The sequence below is a fragment of the Cyanistes caeruleus genome, chromosome 4, assembly GCF_971803275.1.
Source record: "Cyanistes caeruleus chromosome 4, bCyaCae1.hap1.1, whole genome shotgun sequence".
NCBI classification, from domain to species: domain Eukaryota; kingdom Metazoa; phylum Chordata; class Aves; order Passeriformes; family Paridae; genus Cyanistes; species Cyanistes caeruleus.
The window spans coordinates 1,169,616-1,191,236 of NC_141704.1; the positions used below are offsets into that span (position 1 = coordinate 1,169,616).

Sequence of the window (21,621 nt, forward strand, 5' to 3'; positions counted from 1 at the left end):
TTTGCTCCTTTTCTCAAGGATTCTGCCCTTTTCCCAAGGATTCTGCCCCTTTTTCCAAGGATTTTTCCCCTTTTCCAAGGATTCTGCTCCTTTTCCCAGGATTCTGCCTTTTTTCCATGGATTCCCCTCCATCCCAACCATCCCCATCCCAAAAACCCCCACCAACTTCCCCTTCCTACCTCCCTATCCCACAAAAGCCCCACATTCCCATCCTTTTCCTGGAATTCCGAGTCCTCATCCCATATCCTGCCCAGCTGGGAAAATTCCCGCCCGGAAAAAAAAATCCCTGGATCCGCCACCGAGCTTCTGTGGGAATCCCAGGAATCCCAAGGATGATTCCTGGGAATTCTGCTCACCTGGAACGCCGTCTGGCTGTTGTAATTCCGGATTTCCTTGCTGGCTCCTCGGAAGAGGAGAACCCGGGCACAGCTTTCCTGGGAAAAAAAAAAAAAAAAACCAGGAAAAACGGGAATTAGACCAGGATTGGGAGAAATTGATCCGGAAAATTCTTTGGGAAGAGGGAGGATGAGAATTCCCTAAGGATTCGGTATTCCCGACCATAAAGGGAGCAATTTATGGAATCATGGAATTCCATGGTTCAGTTGGAAGGAATATTTGGGATCATCCAGATCCAAATTCCAAGGATTCTGCCCCTTTTCCAAGGATTCTGCCCCTTTTCCCAGGATTCTCCTTTTCCCAAGGATTTTTCCCCTTTTCCAAGGATTCTGCTCCTCCCATGGGAATCAAAGGGATGAAACCCTGGAATGTTCCCTTGGGAAATCCCAAACCCGGCTGGGACAGGAACGGGAACGGCCTCATCCCAGTCCAGGGATGGATTCCCCCTCTGGATTCGGGAATGTCAATCCAGGAGATTCCCGGGGTGGTGTCGCCTCCCCCGTGCTGTCCCTGTCCTTGTTCCTTTCCCATCCCTGTCCCTGTTCCTTTCCCATCCCATCAATCCCATCAATCCCATGGATCCCATCAATCCCACGGATCCCATCCCATCAATCCCATTGATCCCATGGATCCCACTGGTTCCATCCCATCAATCCCATGGATCCCATGGATCCCAGTGATCCCATGGATCCCATCCCATTCTATTGATCCCATGGATCACATCAATCCAACCAATCCCATTGATCCCATCCATCCCATCCCATCAATCCCATCTCATCCCAATAATCCCATCCCACGGATCTCATGGATCCCACCAATCCTATCCTATCCCATCTCATCAATCCTATCCCATGGATCCCATCCCATCCCATCCCATCCCATGGATCCCATCCCATTCCCATCCCATCCCATCCCATCCCATCCCATCCCATCCCATCCCATCCCATCCCATCCCATGGATCCCATCCCATCCCATGGATCCCATCCCATCCCATGGATCCCATCCCATCCCATCCCATCCCATGGATCCCATTCCATCCCATCCCATCCCATCCCATCCCATCCCATCCCATCCCATCCCATCCCACCCCATGGATCCTGTCAATCCCATCCCATGCCACCAATCCCATTGATCCCATCCATCCCATGGATCCCATCAATCCCATGGATCCCATGGATCCCATTCCATCCCATCCATCCCATCCCACCAATCCCATGGATCCCATTGATCCCACAGATCCCATGGATCCCATCCCATTGATCCCAGCAATCCCATCAATCCTATGGCTCCCATCCAATGGATCCCATTGATCCCATAGATCGCATGGATCCCATCCCATCCCATTAATCCCATGGATCCCATGGATCCCATAGATCCCATGGATCCCATCCCATCAATCCCAATCCCATCCCATGGATCCCATCCCACCAATCCCCCGGATCCCACCGATCCCATGGATCCCGGGATTCCCGGGATTCCCACCTGGTTGTAGAGGGCGCAGAGGTGCAGGGCGGTGTTTCCCGAGGCGTTCTGCGCCGCCATGTCGGCCCCGTAGAACAGGAGATGCTCCAGGTGCTGCACGTGTCCATAGCGACACGCCTGCTCCGGAAAACCGGGAAAAAACGGGAAAAAACGGGAAAAAAACGGGAAAAAACAGGAAAAAAAGGGAATCAGGGAGCGGCCAGAACGGGAAAAATTCCCCCTCCAAATTAAAAAATGAAATAAAAAATCTCCTGCTGGATCCAGCTTTGGAAAGTCGGAATTCCGTGGGAACGGAATTATGGAATTCCACCTGGAGGACATCCGTGAGCACCAGGAGAATCCAACCCTCAACCCCAGTGATGGAACCACTGCATCCATGAGCACCAGGAGAACATTCCCAGGGCTGGATCCCATCCCAGCAGATCCCACCTGCTGGATCTCCATCCATGGCCACCAGGAGAACATTCCCATCCCAGCAGATCCCACCTGCTGGATCTCCTGCCAGCCCCATCCAAGAGCACCAGGAAAACATTCCCATCCCAGAAGATCCCACCTGGTGGATCTCCACCCATGGCCCCACCCATGGCCACCAGGAGAACATTCCCACCTGGTGGATCTCCTGCCAGCCCCACCAGGAGAACATTCCCACCTGGTGGATCTCCTGCCAGCCCCACCAGGAGAACATTCCCACCTGGTGGATCTCCACCCATGGCCACCAGGAGAATGTTCCCACCTGGTGGATCTCCAACCATGAGCACCAGGAGAACATTCCCAGAATCCAACTCTCAACCCCAAGGATGGAACCATCCAATCTATGGCCACCAGGAGAACATTCCCATCCCAGAAGATCCCATCCCAGCAGGTCCCACCTGGTGGATCTTCTGCCAGCCCCATCCATGGCCACCAGGAGAACATTCCCACCTGGTGGATCTCCATCCATGAGCACCAGGAGAATGTTCCCACCTGGTGGATCTCCTGCCAGCCCAACCAGGAGAACATTCCCACCTGGTGGATCTCCACCCATGGCCACCAGGAGGACATTCCCACCTGCTGGATCTCCATCCATGGCCACCAGGAGAACATTCCCACCTGGTGGATCTCTATCCATGAGCACCAGGAGAACATTCCCACCTGGTGGATCTCCAACCATGAGCACCAGGAGAACATTCCCAGAATCCAACTCTCAACCCCAAGGATGGAACCATCCAATCCATGGCCACCAGGAGAACATTCCCATCCCAGAAGATCCCATCCCAGCAGGTCCCACCTGGTGGATCTTCTGCCAGCCCCATCCATGGCCACCAGGAGAACATTCCCACCTGGTGGATCTCCATCCATGAGCACCAGGAGAACGTTCCCACCTGGTGGATCTCCTGCCAGCCCCACCAGGAGAACATTCCCACCTGGTGGATCTCTATCCATGAGCACCAGGAGAACATTCCCACCTGGTGGATCTCCAACCATGAGCACCAGGAGATCATTCCCAGAATCCAACACTCAACCCCAAGGATGGAACCATCTAATCCATGGCCACCAGGAGAACGTTCCCACCTGGTGGATCTCCACCCATGGCCACCAGGAGAACATTCCCATCCCAGAAGATCCCATCCCAGCAGGTCCCACCTGGTGGATCTTCTGCCAGCCCCATCCATGGCCACCAGGAGAACATTCCCACCTGGTGGATCTCCACCCATGGCCACCAGGAGAACGTTCCCACCTGCTGGATCTCCTGCCAGCCCCACCAGGAGAACATTCCCACCTGGTGGATCCCCACCCATGGCCACCAGGAGAACGTTCCCACCTGCTGGATCTCCTGCCAGCCCCACCAGGAGAACATTCCCACCTGGTGGATCCCCACCCATGGCCACCAGGAGAACGTCCCCACCTGGTGGATCTCCATCCATGGCCACCAGGAGAACATTCCCACCTGGTGGATCTCCACCCATGGCCACCAGGAGAACATTCCCACCTGGTGGATCTCCTGCCAGCCGTTCTCATCCAGGCAGCCCAGGCGCGCTCTCTCGTGCAGCAGCAGCTCGCAGCAGTAGGGGTCCCCTCCCACCAGGGCGCTGTGGTAGAGCGGGGTCAGCCCCCGGCTGTCCCGGTAATCCGGGGACGCCCCCAGGTCCAGCAGAGTCTGCCCGGAAAAATGGGAAAAGCGGGAAAAATTCCCACTGGGGGTGAGGAAATGGGGATTTGGGAATGGGGAGAGGGAGAGGGAATGGGGAGGGTAAAGGAGGGGAAAAGGAGGGAGGGGAAAAAGGAGGGAAAAAGAAGGGAAAAGGAGGGAAAAGGAGGGAAAAGGAGGGAAAAGGAGGGAAAAGGAGGTAGAGAGGGAGATCTGGGAATGGGAGGGAGGGAGGGAGGGAGGGAGGGAGGGAGGGAGGGAGGGAGGGAGGGAGGGAGGGAGGGAGGGAGGGAGGGAGGGAGGGAGGGAGGGAGGGAGGGAGGGAGGGAGGGAGGGAGGGAGGGAGGGAAAAAAGTAGGAAAGGAAAATCTGGGAATGGGGAGGGAGGGAAGGAGGGAAAAAGAGTGAAAGAGGGAAGGAGAGAAAAAGAGGAGGGAGGAAAGGAAAGGAAAGGAAAGGAAAGGAAAGGAAAGGAAAGGAAAGGAAAGGAAAGGAAAGGAAAGGAAAGGAAAGGAAAGGAAAGGAAAGGAAAGGAAAGGAAAGGAAAGGAAAGGAAAGGAAAGGAAAGGAAAGGAAAGGAAAGGAAAGGAAAGGAAAGGAAAGGAAAGGAAAGGAAAGGAAAGGAAAGGAAAGGGGAAAAGGAGAAGGAAAAGGGAAAGGAAAAGGAAAAGGAAAAGGAAAAGGAAAAGGAAAAGGAAAAGGAAAAGGAAAAGGAAAAGCGGGAATGCCATCGGAAAAGCGGGAATGGCCGATCCCGGCACTGACCAGCAGCGCCGCGTGGTTCCGGCACCTCACGGCTTTGTGCAGCGCCGTCATTCCCTCGCGGGTTCGGAAATCCAGGTGGGCTCCGCCGTTCCGGAGCGCTTTGATCATCTCGGAGCTGAGCTCCAGCTGCGCCGCCGCCGTCAGCGGACATTCTGCGGGGACACGGGAATGGGGCTGCCATGGGATAATCGGGAATTTTTCCATGGAAAGGGACTTGGTTGTGGATGGCCGGGGGGGTTTGGAGTCGCCACGAGTTGGAGGAATCTGAGAAATTCCGGGATAGGACCCAGCTTGGAATTCTTTGCCCGATAATTCCGTGGGATTTGGAGGAGTGGAATTCCAAGGTCATCTCATCCCTATCCCTGAGAACATTCCCATCCTATTCCAAGGGCAGGGAGAATTCCCGCCATTCCAGGTGCTCCAAGATTTTCCTCAGACATTCCCAGGATCCAGGGGCAGCCCCAGCTGCTCTGGGAATTCCATTCCAGCTGGGAATTCCTTCCCAAATTCCCCTTTTCCAATCTGGAGCCATTCCCTGTGTCCTGTCCCTCCCAGGCCTTTCCTAAATCCCGGCTCTCCTGGAGCCCCTGGAATGTTCTGGAAGCTCTCCCTGGATCCTTCCCTTCTCCAGAACTTCCCATTCCCGATTCCCAGTTTTTCCCCCCTCGTTATTTCAGGGATTTTTGAATCCTCCTTTCTCATCCCAGCATTTTCCTGGCCCTGCTGTCCCTTGTTAAATATCCAAGGATTTTTTTTTTCCCCTTTTCCCACTTTTTTCTCTCCGACAAAACCATCCCTGGGGTTCGGCTTTCATTCCAGAACAACGGAATCTTCTCCTGGATCCGGGGCTTTTTTTTATTCCCGATTTTTTTTCAATGTCCCTGCAGGAATCAACTGTGGAATTTTTTTTTTTTTTTAGGGCTTTTTCATCCCTTTCAAATCCCGGGAAACTTTCCTGGAATATTTTCCCAGTGACCCCGAAAAGGGAACAGCCTCAAACGGGGCTGGAAGCGCTTCCCAAAGTGGATTTTTCCCTCTTTTTCCATCCAAGGAGAGCCGGGAAAATGGGAAGAAATCCTTGAAGGAGTTTAAAACTCTTCCTGAATTCCATTAAAATGGAGATTCCCAAAGTTTGGGATCCATGGGATCAGCTCAGGTTTTCCAAGGAAGATTTTATGTCTCATCCCAGTTTTATTCCCAGTTATTCCCAGTCCAGGAATGGGATTAAATCCTGCAGGAAAATATTTTTCCAAGTGGGATTTTCCAGTTTTTTCCCACGGGATCAATCCCAAAAATTCCAGCAGGAAAATTCCCAGTTCATTCCCACCCTGCTCCAGGCCTGGGATTCCCAGAATTCCATGGCAAACAAACCAACATTCCCAAAAAAACCCCCCAAAACTCCAAATCCAGGAATTTCAGAGAGATTCCAATCCCTTCATTTCTCCAAATCCCATGGAATTACCGAAGCTGGAAAAGGCTGGGATGGGAAACGGGAAAGGGAAAATATTCCAAGAGGAGAAATGTGGGATCGTGTCCCACCAGAACCCGGAAGAGATCGGGAAGAATTATCCCAAAAGAACACCAAATTCCCAAAATCCTCAAAAAAACCGGGAATTACGCCATAAAACCCCCCCAAAAAAACACCGGGATAGAGCGGAAAAAATTCCAGAGGGAATCCCGAAGGAATTACGGGAACGTCGAGCTCCCGAATCCAAAGGAAAAGTTGGAACTGACCTCCGGTGTCGGGATCGTGGAAGTTGGGATCCAGCCCCTTCTCCAGCAGCCGGGAAACCTTCTCCGAGTTCAGCATCTGCACGTATTCCATGAATTTCTTCAGATTCGCCTGGATCCGGGAAAAACCACAGTGTCAGCATCCCGAAAATTCCAGGAAAAACCGCCCCGGGCCGGGGGGAGACATCCCGAAAATCCGAGGAAAATTGGGATAAGGAGACGGAATTCCGACCCCAATCCGGGTGGAAAATTCTCATTCCGGGCTTTCCTCAAGTTGGGATTGGTGGATTATCCAGTGGGAATTCAGAATCCCAAATTTTGAGGTTGGAATTTGGTTCTGCTGAGCCGGAATTCCCAAAGATTTTCCCGGAATTCCCAAATCGTTGTGATTTTTCCCGGTTTTTGGGGTTTTTTTTTAATGGCTCGGTGACGTCATTTTTGAAATTCCCAGGTCTTGGGAACTCAGAATCCCAAATTTTGGGGTTGGAATTTGGTTCTGCTGAACCAGAATTCCCAAAGATTTTCCCAGAATTCCCAAATTGTAGGGATTTTTTCCATTTTTGGGGGTTTTTTTATGGCTCGGTGAAGTCGTTTTTGAAATTCCCGAATTTTGGGAAAATCCCATTCCCAGATTTCCAGGTTTTTCATTGGAGAAATTTTTTTTCGGGAGTTTAAAAATCCGACTTTGGGAAAAAATCCCGGAAATTCCCGGGAATTGAGGGGAAAAATTTGGGAAAAGCTCCAAGGAAAGGGAGAAGTCGAAGCCGGATTTCACATCCAAGGGAAAAAAAATTCCAATTCCAACATTTCCCGCCTTAATTATGTACGGAAAAATCCTTTTAGGGAGGGATGAATCCCAAAATTCCCTTTGGATTCGGACGTTTTCCGGTTGGAAAATTGGGGAAAAAAAAACTCGGGATGAGGTTTGGAAATTCCTTTGGAAGGGAATTTGGGAATTCTCATCCCATTCCAAGGGCTTGGGCTCTTCCCGTTATCCCAGGTTGTTCCAAAGATTCCAGGGATGAGGAAAATTCCTTGGAATTGCCGGATCATCCCGTGGGAATTCAGGCTCCCAAATTTTGGGGTTGGAATTTGGGTTCTCCCAAAAATTCCCAAAGATTTTCCTGGAATTCCCGAATCGTTGGAATTTTTCCTGGGTTGTTTTTTTTTTTTTTTTTAATGGTGAAGTCGTTATGAAATTCCAGGATTTGGGAAAATCCCGGCTCTCCCATTCCCGGATTTCCAGGTTTTTTTCATTAGAGAATTTTTTTTTTTAGGGATTTTTTTCCAAAAAAAAATTTGGGAAAAATCCTGGAAAATCCCTAGAGCTGGAATTCAGGCCGGCCGTGCCCTTGGAGCAGGGAAAATCCGGAGCAAATCCATGGATCCGCCTCCGGCTCCCAGCAAACGGATTCATCGATCCCATAAAAAAGGGAAATTATGGATTTTCCACGGAGCCGCTGGAATTGGGCAGCTCCTCCCAGTGGGAATCTCCGGAGCACCGGGAATCCTGGAATGGTTTGGGTGGGAAGAGACCTCAAATCCCATCCTGATCCCGGCAATTCCAAGGGCAGGATTCCCTTTTCCAGCCCCAAATTCCAGGAAAATCCCTCGGGATGGATTCGGAGCATCCCGAATCCCAGAATTCCAGAATGGTTTGGGATGGGATCCAGGAATCTTCCATCCCATTCCAATCCCGCCATTCCAGGTGCTCCAAGCTTTTCCTCAGACATTCCCGGGATCCAGGGGCAGCCCCAGCTGCTCTGGGAATTCCAGTCCAGCCAGGAATTCCCAATTCCCAAAATCCCACCCCCATCTCCCCTTGCCCAGGGAATTCCCTCCATTCCCAGCTCTCCCAGCCTGGCATTGGATCCAAAGGAATTTTGGGATCCAGGGGTTTCCCTGGGAATCTCGGCACTGCAGGAAGGGTCTCCCTTCCCTTTCCCAGCCCCAACTTCCAGAAAAATCCCTCGGGATGGATTCGGAGCCTCCCAAATCCCAGAATGGTTTGGGATGGGATCCAGGGACCTTCAATCCCATCCCATTCCAATCCCACCATCCCAGGCTGCTCCAAGCTTTCCTCGGACATTCCCGGGATCCAGGGGCAGCCGCGGCTGCTCTGGGATTCCTCAGGATTTCCCGGAATTCCAGGGCTGGAGGGGTTTCCCTGGGCATTTTCCATGGGATCTCCAGGTTTTCCATGGGAATTCCGTGGGAATTCCGTGGGAATTCCGCGGCGGGCTCACCTTGGTGTGCAGCTTGGCGAACTGTTTGTCGTCCAGCAGCGGCTGCGAGTAAACGCGGCGCTTGTAACGGAACTGCGGGAATGGGAATGGGAAGAGAAATCAAATTAAAATGGAATCCAATTAAAATGGAATGGAATGGAATGGAATGGAATGGAATGGAATGGAATGGAATGGAATGGAATGGAATGGAATGGAATGGAATAAAACAAAACAAAACAAAATAAAATAAAATAAAGTAAAATAAAATAAAATTAGAACTAGAAATAAAAATAGAAATAAAATAAAATAAAATAAAATAAAATAAAATAAAAATAGAAATCAAATTAAAATAAAATAGAATTAAATAGAATAGAATAGAATAGAACAAGAAATAGAAATAGAAATGAAAATAAAAATAAAATAGAAATAGAAGTAGAAATTGAAATAAAAATCAAAAATAAAATAAAATAAAATACTTAAATAAAATTAGAAATAGAAATAGAAATAGAAATAGAAATAGAAATAGAAATAGAAATAGAAATAGAAGTAAAAATTGAAATTGAAATAAAAATGAAAATACAAATAAAAAATAAAATAAAATAAAATAAAATAAAATAAAATAAAATAATAAAATAAAATAGAATAAAATAAAATAAAATAAATATAGAATAAAACAAAACAAAATAAAATCAATTTAAATTAAATTAGAATTTAAATTAAATTAAAATTAAAATTAATATTAAATTAAAATTAATATTAAATTAAATTAATCTAAATCAACCAAAACCAAACCGAACCCCCACCCCCAGAATGTCCCACCTCCAGGTAGGGTCCGGGCACTCCGGTTCCCAGCGGATATTCCCGCAGCAGCCGCTCCTCATCCAGGAATTTCCCGGCGCGGCCGTTGAAGGGCGGCTGGAAGAGGCCGTAGTTGAGCACGTCCGTGAGGCTGTGGCTGAGCGCGCACAGCACGCGCTGCTTGGACACCCACACCGGAACGTCGGGGTTCAGCCGCAGACACTTCTGGAATGGCACGGAAAAACGGGAATCGGGAGGGGAAATTGGGAATGGGGGTTGGGGGTCGTGGGAAAGGAGGAATTCCCATGGTTTTCCCAGGATTTTTGGGGGAAAAATGAAAAAAAATTGGGATATTACCAGTGGGAACGTCTCGATTTTTTTCAGTTTTTTAAATAATTTAAGCCATAAAAACATTGGGAATTCCAAAGGGAAACTGAGGAAGAAAACAGGAATTCATTGGGTTTTCCATGGAAATGATGGGGGGAAAGGGGGAAATGGGGGTTGGATTTATGGAAAATGAGGAATTCCCAAGGTTTTCCTGGGTTTTTTTGAGTAAAAATGAAAAAAATTGGGATGTTCCCATTGGGAATTCCAAAGGGAAACTGAGGAACTGGGAATTCTCAGCATTCCCTGTGGAAGGAATCATGGGAATGGGGGAAAACGAGGGAGGGCCAGATGGGATTTGGGATTTTTTGGGATTCAGGGAGACTCCAACTCCTGGAAAATGAACCATTCCCAAATTTCCCCATTTTACAACAAACGTTATCCCGAATCCTTCGGATATTCCCGGCCCGGGAATTCCTTGGATTCCTTTCGGTAGGAGGAAAAGGCGGAGCCGGGTTGGGATTGAGGGATCCGTTCCAAATCAATCCCGGGAAAAATTCCCAATTTTTGGATGGCAAAGCAAATTCCCAGCCCAGCCCTGTGCTCTTCCAGCAGAAACTTCCCGCTTTTCCCAGGTTTTCCAATGTTTTCCCAAGTTTTCCCCAGGATTTCCCAAGTTTCTCCAGGTTTTCCCAAGGTTTTCCCAAAGTTTTCCCAAGATTTCCCAAGTTTTCCCAGCTTTTCGAGGTTTCTCCAGATTTTCCCAGGTTTTCCCAGATTTTCCCAGCTTTTCCCAAGTTTTCCCCGATTTTCAAAGGTTTTCCCAAGTTTCCCCATTTTTTCCCAGCTTTTCCCAGGTTTCCCCATTTTTTCCCAGATTTTCCCAGATTTTCCCAAATTCTTCCAGGTTTTCCCAAGTTTCTCCAGGTTTTCCAAGGTTTTTCCAAGGTTTTCCCCAGGTTTTCTCAGGTTTCCCCATTTTTTCCCCAATTTCCCCACATTTCCCCATTGTTTCTCCAGGTTTTCCAAGGTTTTTCAGTTTTTCCCAGATTTTCCAAGGTTTTCCCAAGTTTCCCCATTTTTTCCCAGGTTTTCCCAAGTTTCTCCATGTTTCCCAAGTTTTTCCCAAGTTTTCCCAGTTTTTCCCAGATTTTCCTAGGTTTTCCCAAGTTCTTCCAGGTTTCCCCTGGTTTTCCCAAGTTTCTCCAAGTTTTCTAAGGTTTTTCCAAGTTTTTCCCCATTTTTTCCCAGGTTTTCCCACATTTTCCCAAGTTTTTCCAGCTTTTCCCAGGTTTCTCCAGAATTTTCCCAGGTTTCCCAAGATTTTTCCAAGTTTTCCCAGGTTTCTCCATTTTTTCCCGAGTTCTCCCAGGTTTTCCCACATTTTCCAAGGTTTTCCCAAGGTTTTCCCCAGGTTTTCCCAAGTTTTTTCAGCTTTTCCCAGGTTTCCCCATTTTTTCCCATTTTTTCCCAGATTTTCCCAGATTTTCCCAAATTCTCCCAGGTTTTCCCAAGTTTCTCCAAGTTTTCTAAGGTTTTTCCCAGTTTTCCCCATTTTTTCCCAGGTTTTCCCAGGTTTTCCCAAGGTTTCCCCAAGATTTCCCAAGTTTTCCCAGCTGTTCTGAGGTTTCTCCAGATTTTCCCAGGTTTCCCCAGGTTTCCCAAGCTTCTTCCAAGTTTTTCCAGGTTTCCCAAGTTTCCCCATTTTTTCCCAGATTTTCCCAGGTTTCTTCAGGTTTCTCCAGGTTTTCCAAGTTTTCCCAGGTTTTCCCAGATTTTCCCAGGTTTCTCCAAATTTTCCCAAGTTCTCCCAGGTTTTCCCAAGTTTCCTAAGGTTTTTCCAAGGTTTTCCCAGGTTTCCCAGCTTTTCCCATTTTCCCCCAGCTTTTCCCCGATTTTCCCAGCTTTTCCCAGGTTTTTCCAAGTTTTCCCAGCTTTTCCTAGCTCCACGATCCCACCCCTCCACATCATTCCCACTTTTCCATGGAAACCGTCGCGGGATATCACGGATCCACACAACGTTCCGGATCATCCAACCCCACATTCCCAATTTTCCAGCGGCAATTCCAGCAGTTCCGACGGATCTGGAGCTCCGGAACCCTCGGGATCCACAAATCCCGATTTCATTTCTCGCCCAGGCTTGGAATTCACGGAATTCCGGGATCGTTGAGGTGGGAAAAGAATTCCGAAATCCTCAATCCAAGCTGATCCCGATCCCTATCCCAGAACTCTGAGTTTATCCAGGAATTCTTTGGGAATGGGAACGGGAATAGGAAAAATCCAAATCCTACAAAACCACACCGGAGGCAAAATTCCCAAAAAAACAACTTTCCCCAAAAATTCCTCCTTATTGGAGACCTGAAATTCCCAAAGCTCCGTTAAAATCCGGGAAAAGCATCCGGGATTCCCGGGAATTCATCCACAGATCCGGGATTGGGGTGGGAAGCTCCTGGGGCTCCGGAATTCCCGGAAAAAACAGGGGAAATGGGGAGGGAAATCCGGGAAAGGTGAGCGGAGGCTCCGGATGAAATTCCCGAGGAATTCCAGACTAGGATCCGGCTCCTCCTGGAACCGGGACAAAATTCCAGCCCCATCCAGGGAACGTTCCCGGCTTCGCTCCGAGGATTCCGGTTGGATTTCTCCCGGAATCCCGGTTGGATTTCTCCCGGAATCCCGGTTTTCTCCTGGGATTCTCCCGGGATTTCCGTGGCAGAAATTCCTGGAAGGAATTCCCAGCAGGAATTCCCTGGAAATTCCAGCACTCACCGGCTGCTCCATCCCAGAGGGAAAATTCCCAACTTTTCCCACCTTTGGCTCTGTCTTTTCCTCCCCGGATGCTCCGAGGGGATGAAATCCCATGGAATCTCTATCCCAGTTTTCCACGGAATCTCTTTCCCGGTTTTTCCTGGAATCTCCATCCCGGTTTTTCCTGTAATCTCCATCCCTGTTTTTCCTGGAATCTCCATCCCAGTTTTCCATGGCTCCTCTGGAAGCGGCCGCTCCGGAGTTTTCAATCCCGAGGAATCCCGGGAACGTCGATCAATTTATCCGAGCGCTCCCCCGCCCCAGATCAATCCCAACGTTTCCAGGGGCCGTTCCCAAGGAATTCCAAGCTCTGAGATTCCCAGGAAAAAGCTGGAATTCCCAGCTGGGAAATCAAAGGGATGAGAGGGGGAATTTTTCCGTCCTTTCCGTGTTTTATCCCGGAAAAAATCGGGATTTTCCTGCCGGGAATTCCAAGCCCGAGTTGAAATCCCTACGGAATTTTCTCTCCCGCTTCCCAGGGAAAATGAAAACAAGGAATTGATGGGTCGGGATGAGACAGCAGCAAAAAAAATGGGAAAATTCCCCCCCAAAATCTGGGAAAATTCCCCCCAAAAATCTGGGAAAATTCCCCCCAAAAAAGGGGAAAATTCCCCCCCAGAAATCTGGGAAAACTCCCCAAAAAATCTGGAAAAATTCCCAAAAATAAAGGGAAAATTCCAAAAAAAAAAAAAAAGGAAAATATTCCCCCCAAAAATCTGGGAAAATTCCCAAAAAAATCTCGGGGAAAATTCTCAAAAAAAGTCTTGGAAAACGTGGATTAAAAACGGTGCCAAGAAAAAAATTGCAGCTTTTTTTTTTTGCTGGGAATAAAATGGGAATTTGTGCTGGGAGAGAGAAAAGCTGGGATTTGGTTCCATGGAAAAATCAAACTGGGATCGGAATCCGGAGAAATTCCCAAGGGGATTTAATGAGAAGGGAGGGAAAAGGAGGAATGGGAGGGGAATCTTCATTAATTATTAATAAAGGAATGATTGATTTAATGAATAGTAATGATAATTATTAATTAATTATATTAATATTTATAAAATATTATATTCAAATAAAAATAAATTTTATTAAATATAAATCTATTTTATTAAATAAAAATATATTAAAATAAATTAATATTTATTAATAGATTAATCATTAATATATTAATTATAATACAGCTAATATAATAAAATTAATTATAAGTATATTAATGAGATACAATATAATATATTCATCTATTCCTATTAATACAATTAACTTGATTACTATTTAATTAATACACTTTCAATTGTCATTGATATAATTAAAGCATGTATTTAATTAATTAATAGAATTTTAATTAGTAGAATTTAATTAATTTTACTTTAATTAATAAATTAATAGAATTTTAATTAATGTCAATATAATTAAGGAATTAATAGAATTCTAATTAATTTTACATTATTTAATTAATGAATTAATAGTTTTAATAATTGAATTTTAATAATTGAATTTTAATCAATTTACTTTAATTAATAAATTAATTTAACTTCAGTTTATGTAAATTGAATAAATCAATTAATAGAATTTTACTTAATTTTACTTAATTAACAATCTTAATAACTGTAATTAATTGCTAGAATTAATCTAGAATATTAATCATTATTTCTAATTAATTAATCAAAACAAACTCGGAAAATTTGGAATTTTTCAGGAATTTTTCAGGAATTTTTCTCCCATTCCAGGCCGAGCTCAGATGAATGATAATAGAATAATTATTTTTCTATTATTTTAATAATTTAAATATTTAAAATATTTAAATATTTAAATATGAAATATTTATTTAGAATATTTTAATAATTATTTTATTATTAATTTTATTATTTATTTTTTGTAATTGCATTAATTCTTATAATAATATTTTTATCTTTTAAAAATTATTATTATTTATTTGATATATATTTATTATTTATTATTTATTTGTATTTTATATATTTATGTATTTATATATAAAATATATAATTAGTAAATATTTATAAATATATTCTAATATAATATTAATAGAAAAATAATAAGTTATTTTAATAAAATATAATAAATTATAATATTAATATAAAATGTTAATATAAAATAGTAATATAAGTTTTAATATGAATATATTCAAATACTATATAAATATTCACAAGTAATATATAAATATTTATATATTCTCATTTATTAATTTTTATTAATTATTATTTATCATTTACTATTAATCTCAGATCATTTCCGCATCCAAACCATTCCCAAATTCCAAAAAAAAACCCCCCGAATTCCCGAAATTCCCAGAAATCCATAGAAAAACGCAATCCCTCATTGGGAAAAAAACCTCGGAATTTTCACAGATCCCAAGGTGGGGGGAGCGGAATCGATGAGGTCATTAATGGTTCATTAATCAAGCGGAATTAATTAATGAGTTCTCCCCGAGCCGTGAAGGTCGGGATAATGAAAATCCGGGAATTTCGGATTCCCAGCGGGAATTGGAGAGACTTTTCCATGGAAAAGGAAAAAATTCCCGGAGATGGGAACAAATGAAGGGAATGAATCTAATTAAAAATAGGTTGGAATTAATTAATTCTGATTTTTAGGGATGAAATTGATCCGGGTATTTTTAATATTTGGGTTTTTATTGTTTCTTGATTTATTTTGTTCTTGGTTTTCATTATTTATTATTTATAATTTTATTAATTTGTATTAAAATGATTTAATTTAATTATTTATTCATTTATTTTTATTATCTATTATTTATTACTTATTTAATATTTAATATTTATAATTTATCATTAATTATTTATTATTTAATGTTTATCAATTATCATTTATTACGTATTAATTAATTTGTTATTTACTTCTAATTTCTAATTTCTATTTAATTTTTGCTATTTATTAATATTTATTTATTACTTATTACTTATTATTTATTATTTGATATTTGATATTTGTTATATATTATTTGTTATTTGTTATTTATTAATTTTTAATGTTCATTATTTATTTATCATTTAGCATTTATTAATAATTTGTTATTTCTAATTTCTACTTTTTTTTGTTATTTATTATTATTTATTTATTAATTATTTATTATTTCTTTCTTATTTATTATTTATGATTTATTATTTATTTATCATTTATTATTTATTAATTGACTTGTTATTTCTTATTTCTAATTTCTAATTTACATTTCTTTTTGCTAATTATTAATATTAATTAATAAAGATTAAAATTAAATAAAAATATAAATAAATATAAAATAAATATAAACATTTATTCATTATTATTTCTTTATTATTTCTTATTCACAATTTATCATTTATTATTCATGGTTTATTAATTATCTTTTATAATCTCATCCATTTTATAAAAATATCTTTGATCTCTTTATTTAATTACTTATTGTTTCTTTTTATTATTATTTTTATTATATATTATTTAGCATCGATTATTTATTATCTATCATTTATTATTTATAATTTATTATTCATTATTTATTATTCATTATTTATTATTTATTATCTATTATCTAATATCTAATATCTATTATCTAATATTTAATATAGGTTATTAGATATTTAATATTTAATATTGAATATTTCATAATAAATATTTATAGAAATATTTATTATTTAATGTTTAATGTTTAGTGTTTAATGTTTCGTGTTTAATATTTAATATTCAATGTTTAATATTTAATATTTGATATTTAATAGTTAATAGTTAATAGTTAATAGTTAATAGTTAATATTTAATATTGATGTGATTATTTAATTAATTTTTCTAATAACACTTTTATATCTCCTTGATTATTTTATTATTTATTGTTTACTCTTTATAATTTATTCTTATTTATTTCTTTATTAATTTTTATAACAATCATTTTATATCTCATTATCAATTTATTTGATTTATTATTGCTTATTTTTACTGTTTATTATTTATTATTCACTATTTATTATTCATTATTTCATTATTCATTCTTAATTAATTTTCATTTCATATTTTTAAAATAAAATTATTAAATTTTCTTTATTTCATTGTTTATTATTTATTCTTATTATTCACTATTAGTTACCCATTACTAATTATTTATTGTTTTATTAATTTTTAGAATGTTTTTTAGATTTCATAATTTCTTTATTTCGTTATTTCTTCTTTTTTATTATTTCTTCTTTTTATTTATTTTTATTTCTTTTTTATTATTTATTTTTTATAAATAAATTTATTTATTTATTATTTAATATTTTTATTATTTAATATTTTTATTCTTTCATTCATTTTTATAATAATGATATTTTTAATTAATGATTAATTTTAATTTTTATTGCTTATTTTCATTATTAATTGTTTGTTATTTCATTAATTATTATAATATTTTCAGATTTTATCTGAAAAATTGGGATGGGGCTGGGAAAGTTGGGAAAAATCAGGATGGGGCTGGAAAAATTTGGAAGAGGCTGGAAAAGCCGGGATGGGGCTGGAAAAATCGGGAAGGGGATGGAAAAATTGGGATGGGGCTGGAAAACCTTGGAAAAACCAGGATGAGGCTGGAAAAGCCGGGATGGGGATGGAAAAACTGGGATAGAGATGGAAAAATTGGGATGGGGCTGGAAAACCTTGGAAAAACCAGGATGAGGCTGGAAAGCCTTGGATGGGGTTGGAAAAATTGGGATGGGGTTGGAAAAACCAAGATGGGGCTGGAAAAGCTGGAATGAGGTTGGAAAGGCCGGGAAAAGCCAGGATGGGGCTGGAAAAATTTGGATGAGGCTGGAAAAGCCGGGATGGGGATGGAAAAACTGGGATAGGGATGGAAAACTTTGGAAGAGGCTGAAAAATCTTGGAAGGGGCTGGAAAAGCCTCGGGATGGAGGCCGGGGATTGTGGGAAGAGGATTCTCACCCCTCGTTTTTCCAGGTGTTCCCATCCCTGGGAATCCGCATTCCTGGGATTTCCACTCTCATCCCTCATTTTCCCCTCAGAATTCCCATCCCTCAGGATCTGCATTCCACATTCCTGGGATTTCCGCTCTCATCCCTGATTTTCCAGGAGTTCCCATCCCTGGGAATCTGCATTCCTGGGATTTCCACCCTCTTCTTTCTTTTTTTCCCTTGGAATTCCCATCCTTCGGGATCTGCATTCCACATTCCTGGGATTTCCACTCTCATCCCTCTTGGAATTCCCATCCCTCAGGATCCACATTCCTGTGGGATTTCCACTCTCATCCCTCATTTTTCCCTGGGAATTCCCATCCCTCGGGATCTGAATTCCTGTGGGATCCTCACTCTCATCCCTGATTTTCCCTTTGAATTCCCATCCCTTGGAATCCGCATTCCTGGGATTTCCACTCTCATCCCTCATTTTTCCTTTGGAATTCTCATTCCTGGGAATCCACATTCCTGTGGGATCTCCACTCTCATCCTTCATTTTTCCCTTGGAATTCTCATTCCTGGGAATCCACATTCCTGTGGGATCTCCACTCTCATCCCTTGTTTTTCCAGGTGTTCCCATCCCTTGGGATCTGCATTCCTGGGATTTCCACTCTCATCCCTCATTTTTCCCTTGGAATTCCTATCCCTGGGAATCCGCATTCCTGTGAGGCTTGGTGTCCCCAGTGCCACCAACCTTGGCCACCACAGTGTCCCCGGTGTCACCAACCCCAGCGTCCCTGGTGCCACCAACTTCTGCCACTGTGATGTCCCCAGTGCCACCAGCCTTGGTGTCCCCAGTGACACCGGCCTCTGCCACCATGGTGTCCCCAGTGCCACTGACCACAGGCTCAGTGTCCCCAGTGTCACCCTGGGTCACCCTGGGGTCACTCTGGGGTCACCCCTGGGGTCACTCCTGGCTCCTGGGGGTCACTCCTGGACTTCCAGGGGTCACTCCAGCACATCCCACCGATGGCACTGGCACACAGCCCAACTCCAGTGTCCATCCCACACCAGATGGACATCCCACCCCATTCCAGTGTCCATCCCACACCACCCCAGTGTCCATCACAACCCACACCACCCCAGTGTCCATCCCACCCCATTCCAGTGCCCATCCCTCCCCATTCCAGTGTCCATCCCACCCCATTCCAGTGTCCACCACTCCCCACACCACCCCAGTGTCCATCACAACCCACACCACCCCAGTGTCCATCCCACCCCATTCCAGTATCCACCACTCCTCACCCCATTCCAGTGTCCATCCCTCCCCATTCCAGTGTCCATCCCTTCCCATTCCAGTGTCCATCCCACCCCATTCCAGTGTCCACCACTCCCCACACCACCCCAGTGTCCATCCCTCCCCATTCCAGTGTCCATCCCACCCCATTCCAGTGTCCACCACTCCCCACACCACCCCAGTGTCCATCACTCACATTCCAGTGTCCATCACACACCAGATGGACATCCCACCCCACTCCAGTGTCCATCACATCCCATCCCACTCCAGTGTCCATCACTCACATTCCAATGTCCATCACTCACATTCCAGTGTCCATCCCACCCCACTCCAGTGTCCACCCCCCCAGCGCTGTCCAGCCCAGCGCAGCACCCTGGACACGAGTGACCATCCCACACCAGCACTGTGACCTCCCCAGCCCAGCCCTGCTGGTCCCGGTCCAAATCCCAACCCTGGTCCCAGAGTTGATCCTGTTCCTGGTCCAAATTCTGGTCCCAGAGCTGATCCTGCTTCCAATCCCAATCCCAGTCCCAGATCTGATCCTGGTCCCGTTCCCAGTCCCAATCCTGATCCCAGTCCCAGAGCTAATTCCGGTCCCAATCCTGATCCCAGTCCCAGAGCTGATCCTGCTCCCAATCCCAATCCTGGTCCCTGAGCTGATCCCACTCCCCATCCTAATCCTTGTCCCAGAGCTGATCCTGTTCCCAATCCTAATCCTAATCCCAGTCCCAGAGCTGATCCCATTCTTGGTCCCAATCCCAATCCCAGTCCCAGAGCTGATCCCATTCTTGGTCCCAATCCCAATCCCAGTCCCAGAGCTGATCCTATTCCTGGTGCTAATCCCGGTCCCAGAGCTGCCCCCGTTCCCATCCCGCTCCCCATCCCAATCCCGGTCTCATTCCCAGCCCGGTCCCGGTGGGTGCGGACCCCTGGAGCGGGACGGCAGCGCTGCCAGAGGGGGCTGCAGGGACCGGAGGGGACACCGAGATGGGGACAGGGATGGGAACACCGGGATGGGGACAGGGATGGGGACTACAGGATGGGGACACCGGGATGGGATCTGGGATGGGGACACCGGGATGGGGACGCCGGGATGGGGACAGGGATGGGGACTACAGGATGGGGACACCGGGATGGGATCTGGGATGGGGACACCGGGGTGGGGACACCGGGATGGGATCTGGGATGGGAACCGGGATGGGGACACCGGGATGGGATCTGGAATGGGAACCGGGATGGGGACACCAGGATTGGAGCCGGGATGAGAACCGGGATGGGGACCGGGACACGGAGGAGCGGGGCAGTGCCGGGACGGTGGTGGGGAGAAGTTTGGGCAGCGGGGCCGGGAGAGGGCCGGGAGCGGGACTGGAACGGGCGAGATGCGGGGCCGGAGCGGGGCCGGGAGCGGGACCGGGAACAGGACCGGGAGCGGAGCCGGGAGCGGGGCCGGAGCGGGGCCGGGAGCGGGTGGGATGCGGCTCGCGGCCAGTCCCGGTGCTGCGCCGAACCGGGTGAGGATCCGGGTGCGGATCGCGGCCGCTCTGAGAGAAGGTCGGGGCCGGTCTGGGCTGCGCATCCCGGAGCGGACCGGGGGCGCTCTGAGTGCGGATGGGGGCCGGTATTTGGGTGCGGGTCGGGGCCGGTTTTTGGGTGCCGGTCGGGGCCGGTTTTTGGGTGCGGGTCGGGGCCGGTTTCTGGGTGCGGGTCGGGGCCGGTTTTTGGGTGCGGGTCGGGGCCGGTTTCTGGGTGCGGGTCGGGGCCGGTTTTTGGGTGCGGGTCGGGGCCGGTTTTTGGGTGCGGGTCGGGGCCGGTTTCTGGGTGCAGGTCGGAACCGCTCTGGGTGCGGGTCGGGGCCGGTTTGGGCGATGATCGGGGCCGGTCCGGGCTGCGCATCCCGGAGCGGGTCGGGGCCGGTTTGTTTGCGGGTCGGGGCCGGTTTGTTTGCGGGTCGGGGCCGCTCCGAGCGCAGATCGGAACCGCTCCGAGCTGCGCATCCCAATACGGGCGAATCGCGGCGGCGCTGCCGCTGCGGCTCTCGCTGCCCATCCCGGTGATCCCGGTGCGGCTCCCGCTGCCCATCCCGGTGATCATGGTGCCCATCCCGGTGATCCCGGTGCGGCTCCCGCTGCCCATCCCGGTGCGGCTCCCGCTGCCCATCCCGGCTCTCCCGCTGCGCATCCCGGCTCTCCCGCTGCGCATCCCGGCTCTCCCGCTGCCCATCCCGGCTCTCCCGCTGCCCATCCCGGCTCTCCCGCCGCACATCCCGGCTCTCTCCGCGCTCCCTCCCGCCTCTCTCCGCGCTCTCTCCTCACTCACCGTCTGCTGCAGGTCGGGGATGCCGATGCGCACCACGATGGCGCCGGGCGCGGGCTCCTCCATGCGGGCCGGGGCCGCCAGCTTGGGCGAGCGGGGCCCTGCGGGGCCCCGGGCCGGCTCCAGGCGCGGCTCCTCCCGCAGGCCGGGGCTCGGCTCGCCGCTGCTGCCGGCGGCTCGGGGCTGGCGCTCGGCTGGAGGCTCGGCTGGCGGTGACTCGGGGCTCTCATGCTGGCTGCCCGCGGGGCTCAGAGGCATGCTCCGTGCGCCGCGGCGGGCGGCCCGCAGCCGCTGCCGCTCCCGCTCCGCTCCCGCTCCGGTACCGGCACCGGCACCGGCACCGGCACCGGCTCCGCCCGGGGCCCTGCGGGGAAACGAGAGGGGTCGGCACGGGAAAGGCCCGGGAGAGACATCCCGGATCTGCCGGGATGGGGAGAGGGAAAGGTTAGAATTGGAGAGGAAAGCGGGAGAGGATGGGTACGGATG

The 21,621-nt window shown here is 46.3% G+C and overlaps 1 protein-coding gene across 5 annotated transcripts in view; it reads right to left on the reverse strand.

Moving 5' to 3' along the window:
- Positions 1 to 21,621, reverse strand: part of SHANK3 (SH3 and multiple ankyrin repeat domains 3) — a 163,146-nt gene that overhangs the window by 116,497 nt on the left and 25,028 nt on the right. For 4 of the 5 annotated variants that reach the window (XM_086886258.1, XM_086886255.1, XM_086886256.1 and 1 more), the window contains exons 3-10: positions 21,139 to 21,499; positions 9,548 to 9,751; positions 8,750 to 8,821; positions 6,507 to 6,615; positions 4,773 to 4,924; positions 3,849 to 4,016; positions 1,880 to 1,996; positions 357 to 434 (exon numbers count right to left, since the gene is read on the reverse strand). In XM_086886258.1, the coding sequence (XP_086742384.1) occupies positions 357 to 434; positions 1,880 to 1,996; positions 3,849 to 4,016; positions 4,773 to 4,924; positions 6,507 to 6,615; positions 8,750 to 8,821; positions 9,548 to 9,751; positions 21,139 to 21,393 (1,155 nt within the window). In that variant the 5' untranslated portion in view covers positions 21,394 to 21,499. Of the gene's footprint in view, positions 1 to 356; positions 435 to 1,879; positions 1,997 to 2,486; positions 2,527 to 3,848; positions 4,017 to 4,772; positions 4,925 to 6,506; positions 6,616 to 8,749; positions 8,822 to 9,547; positions 9,752 to 21,138; positions 21,500 to 21,621 lie in introns of those variants that run through there. The other variant, XM_086886260.1, reaches the window with a different exon arrangement.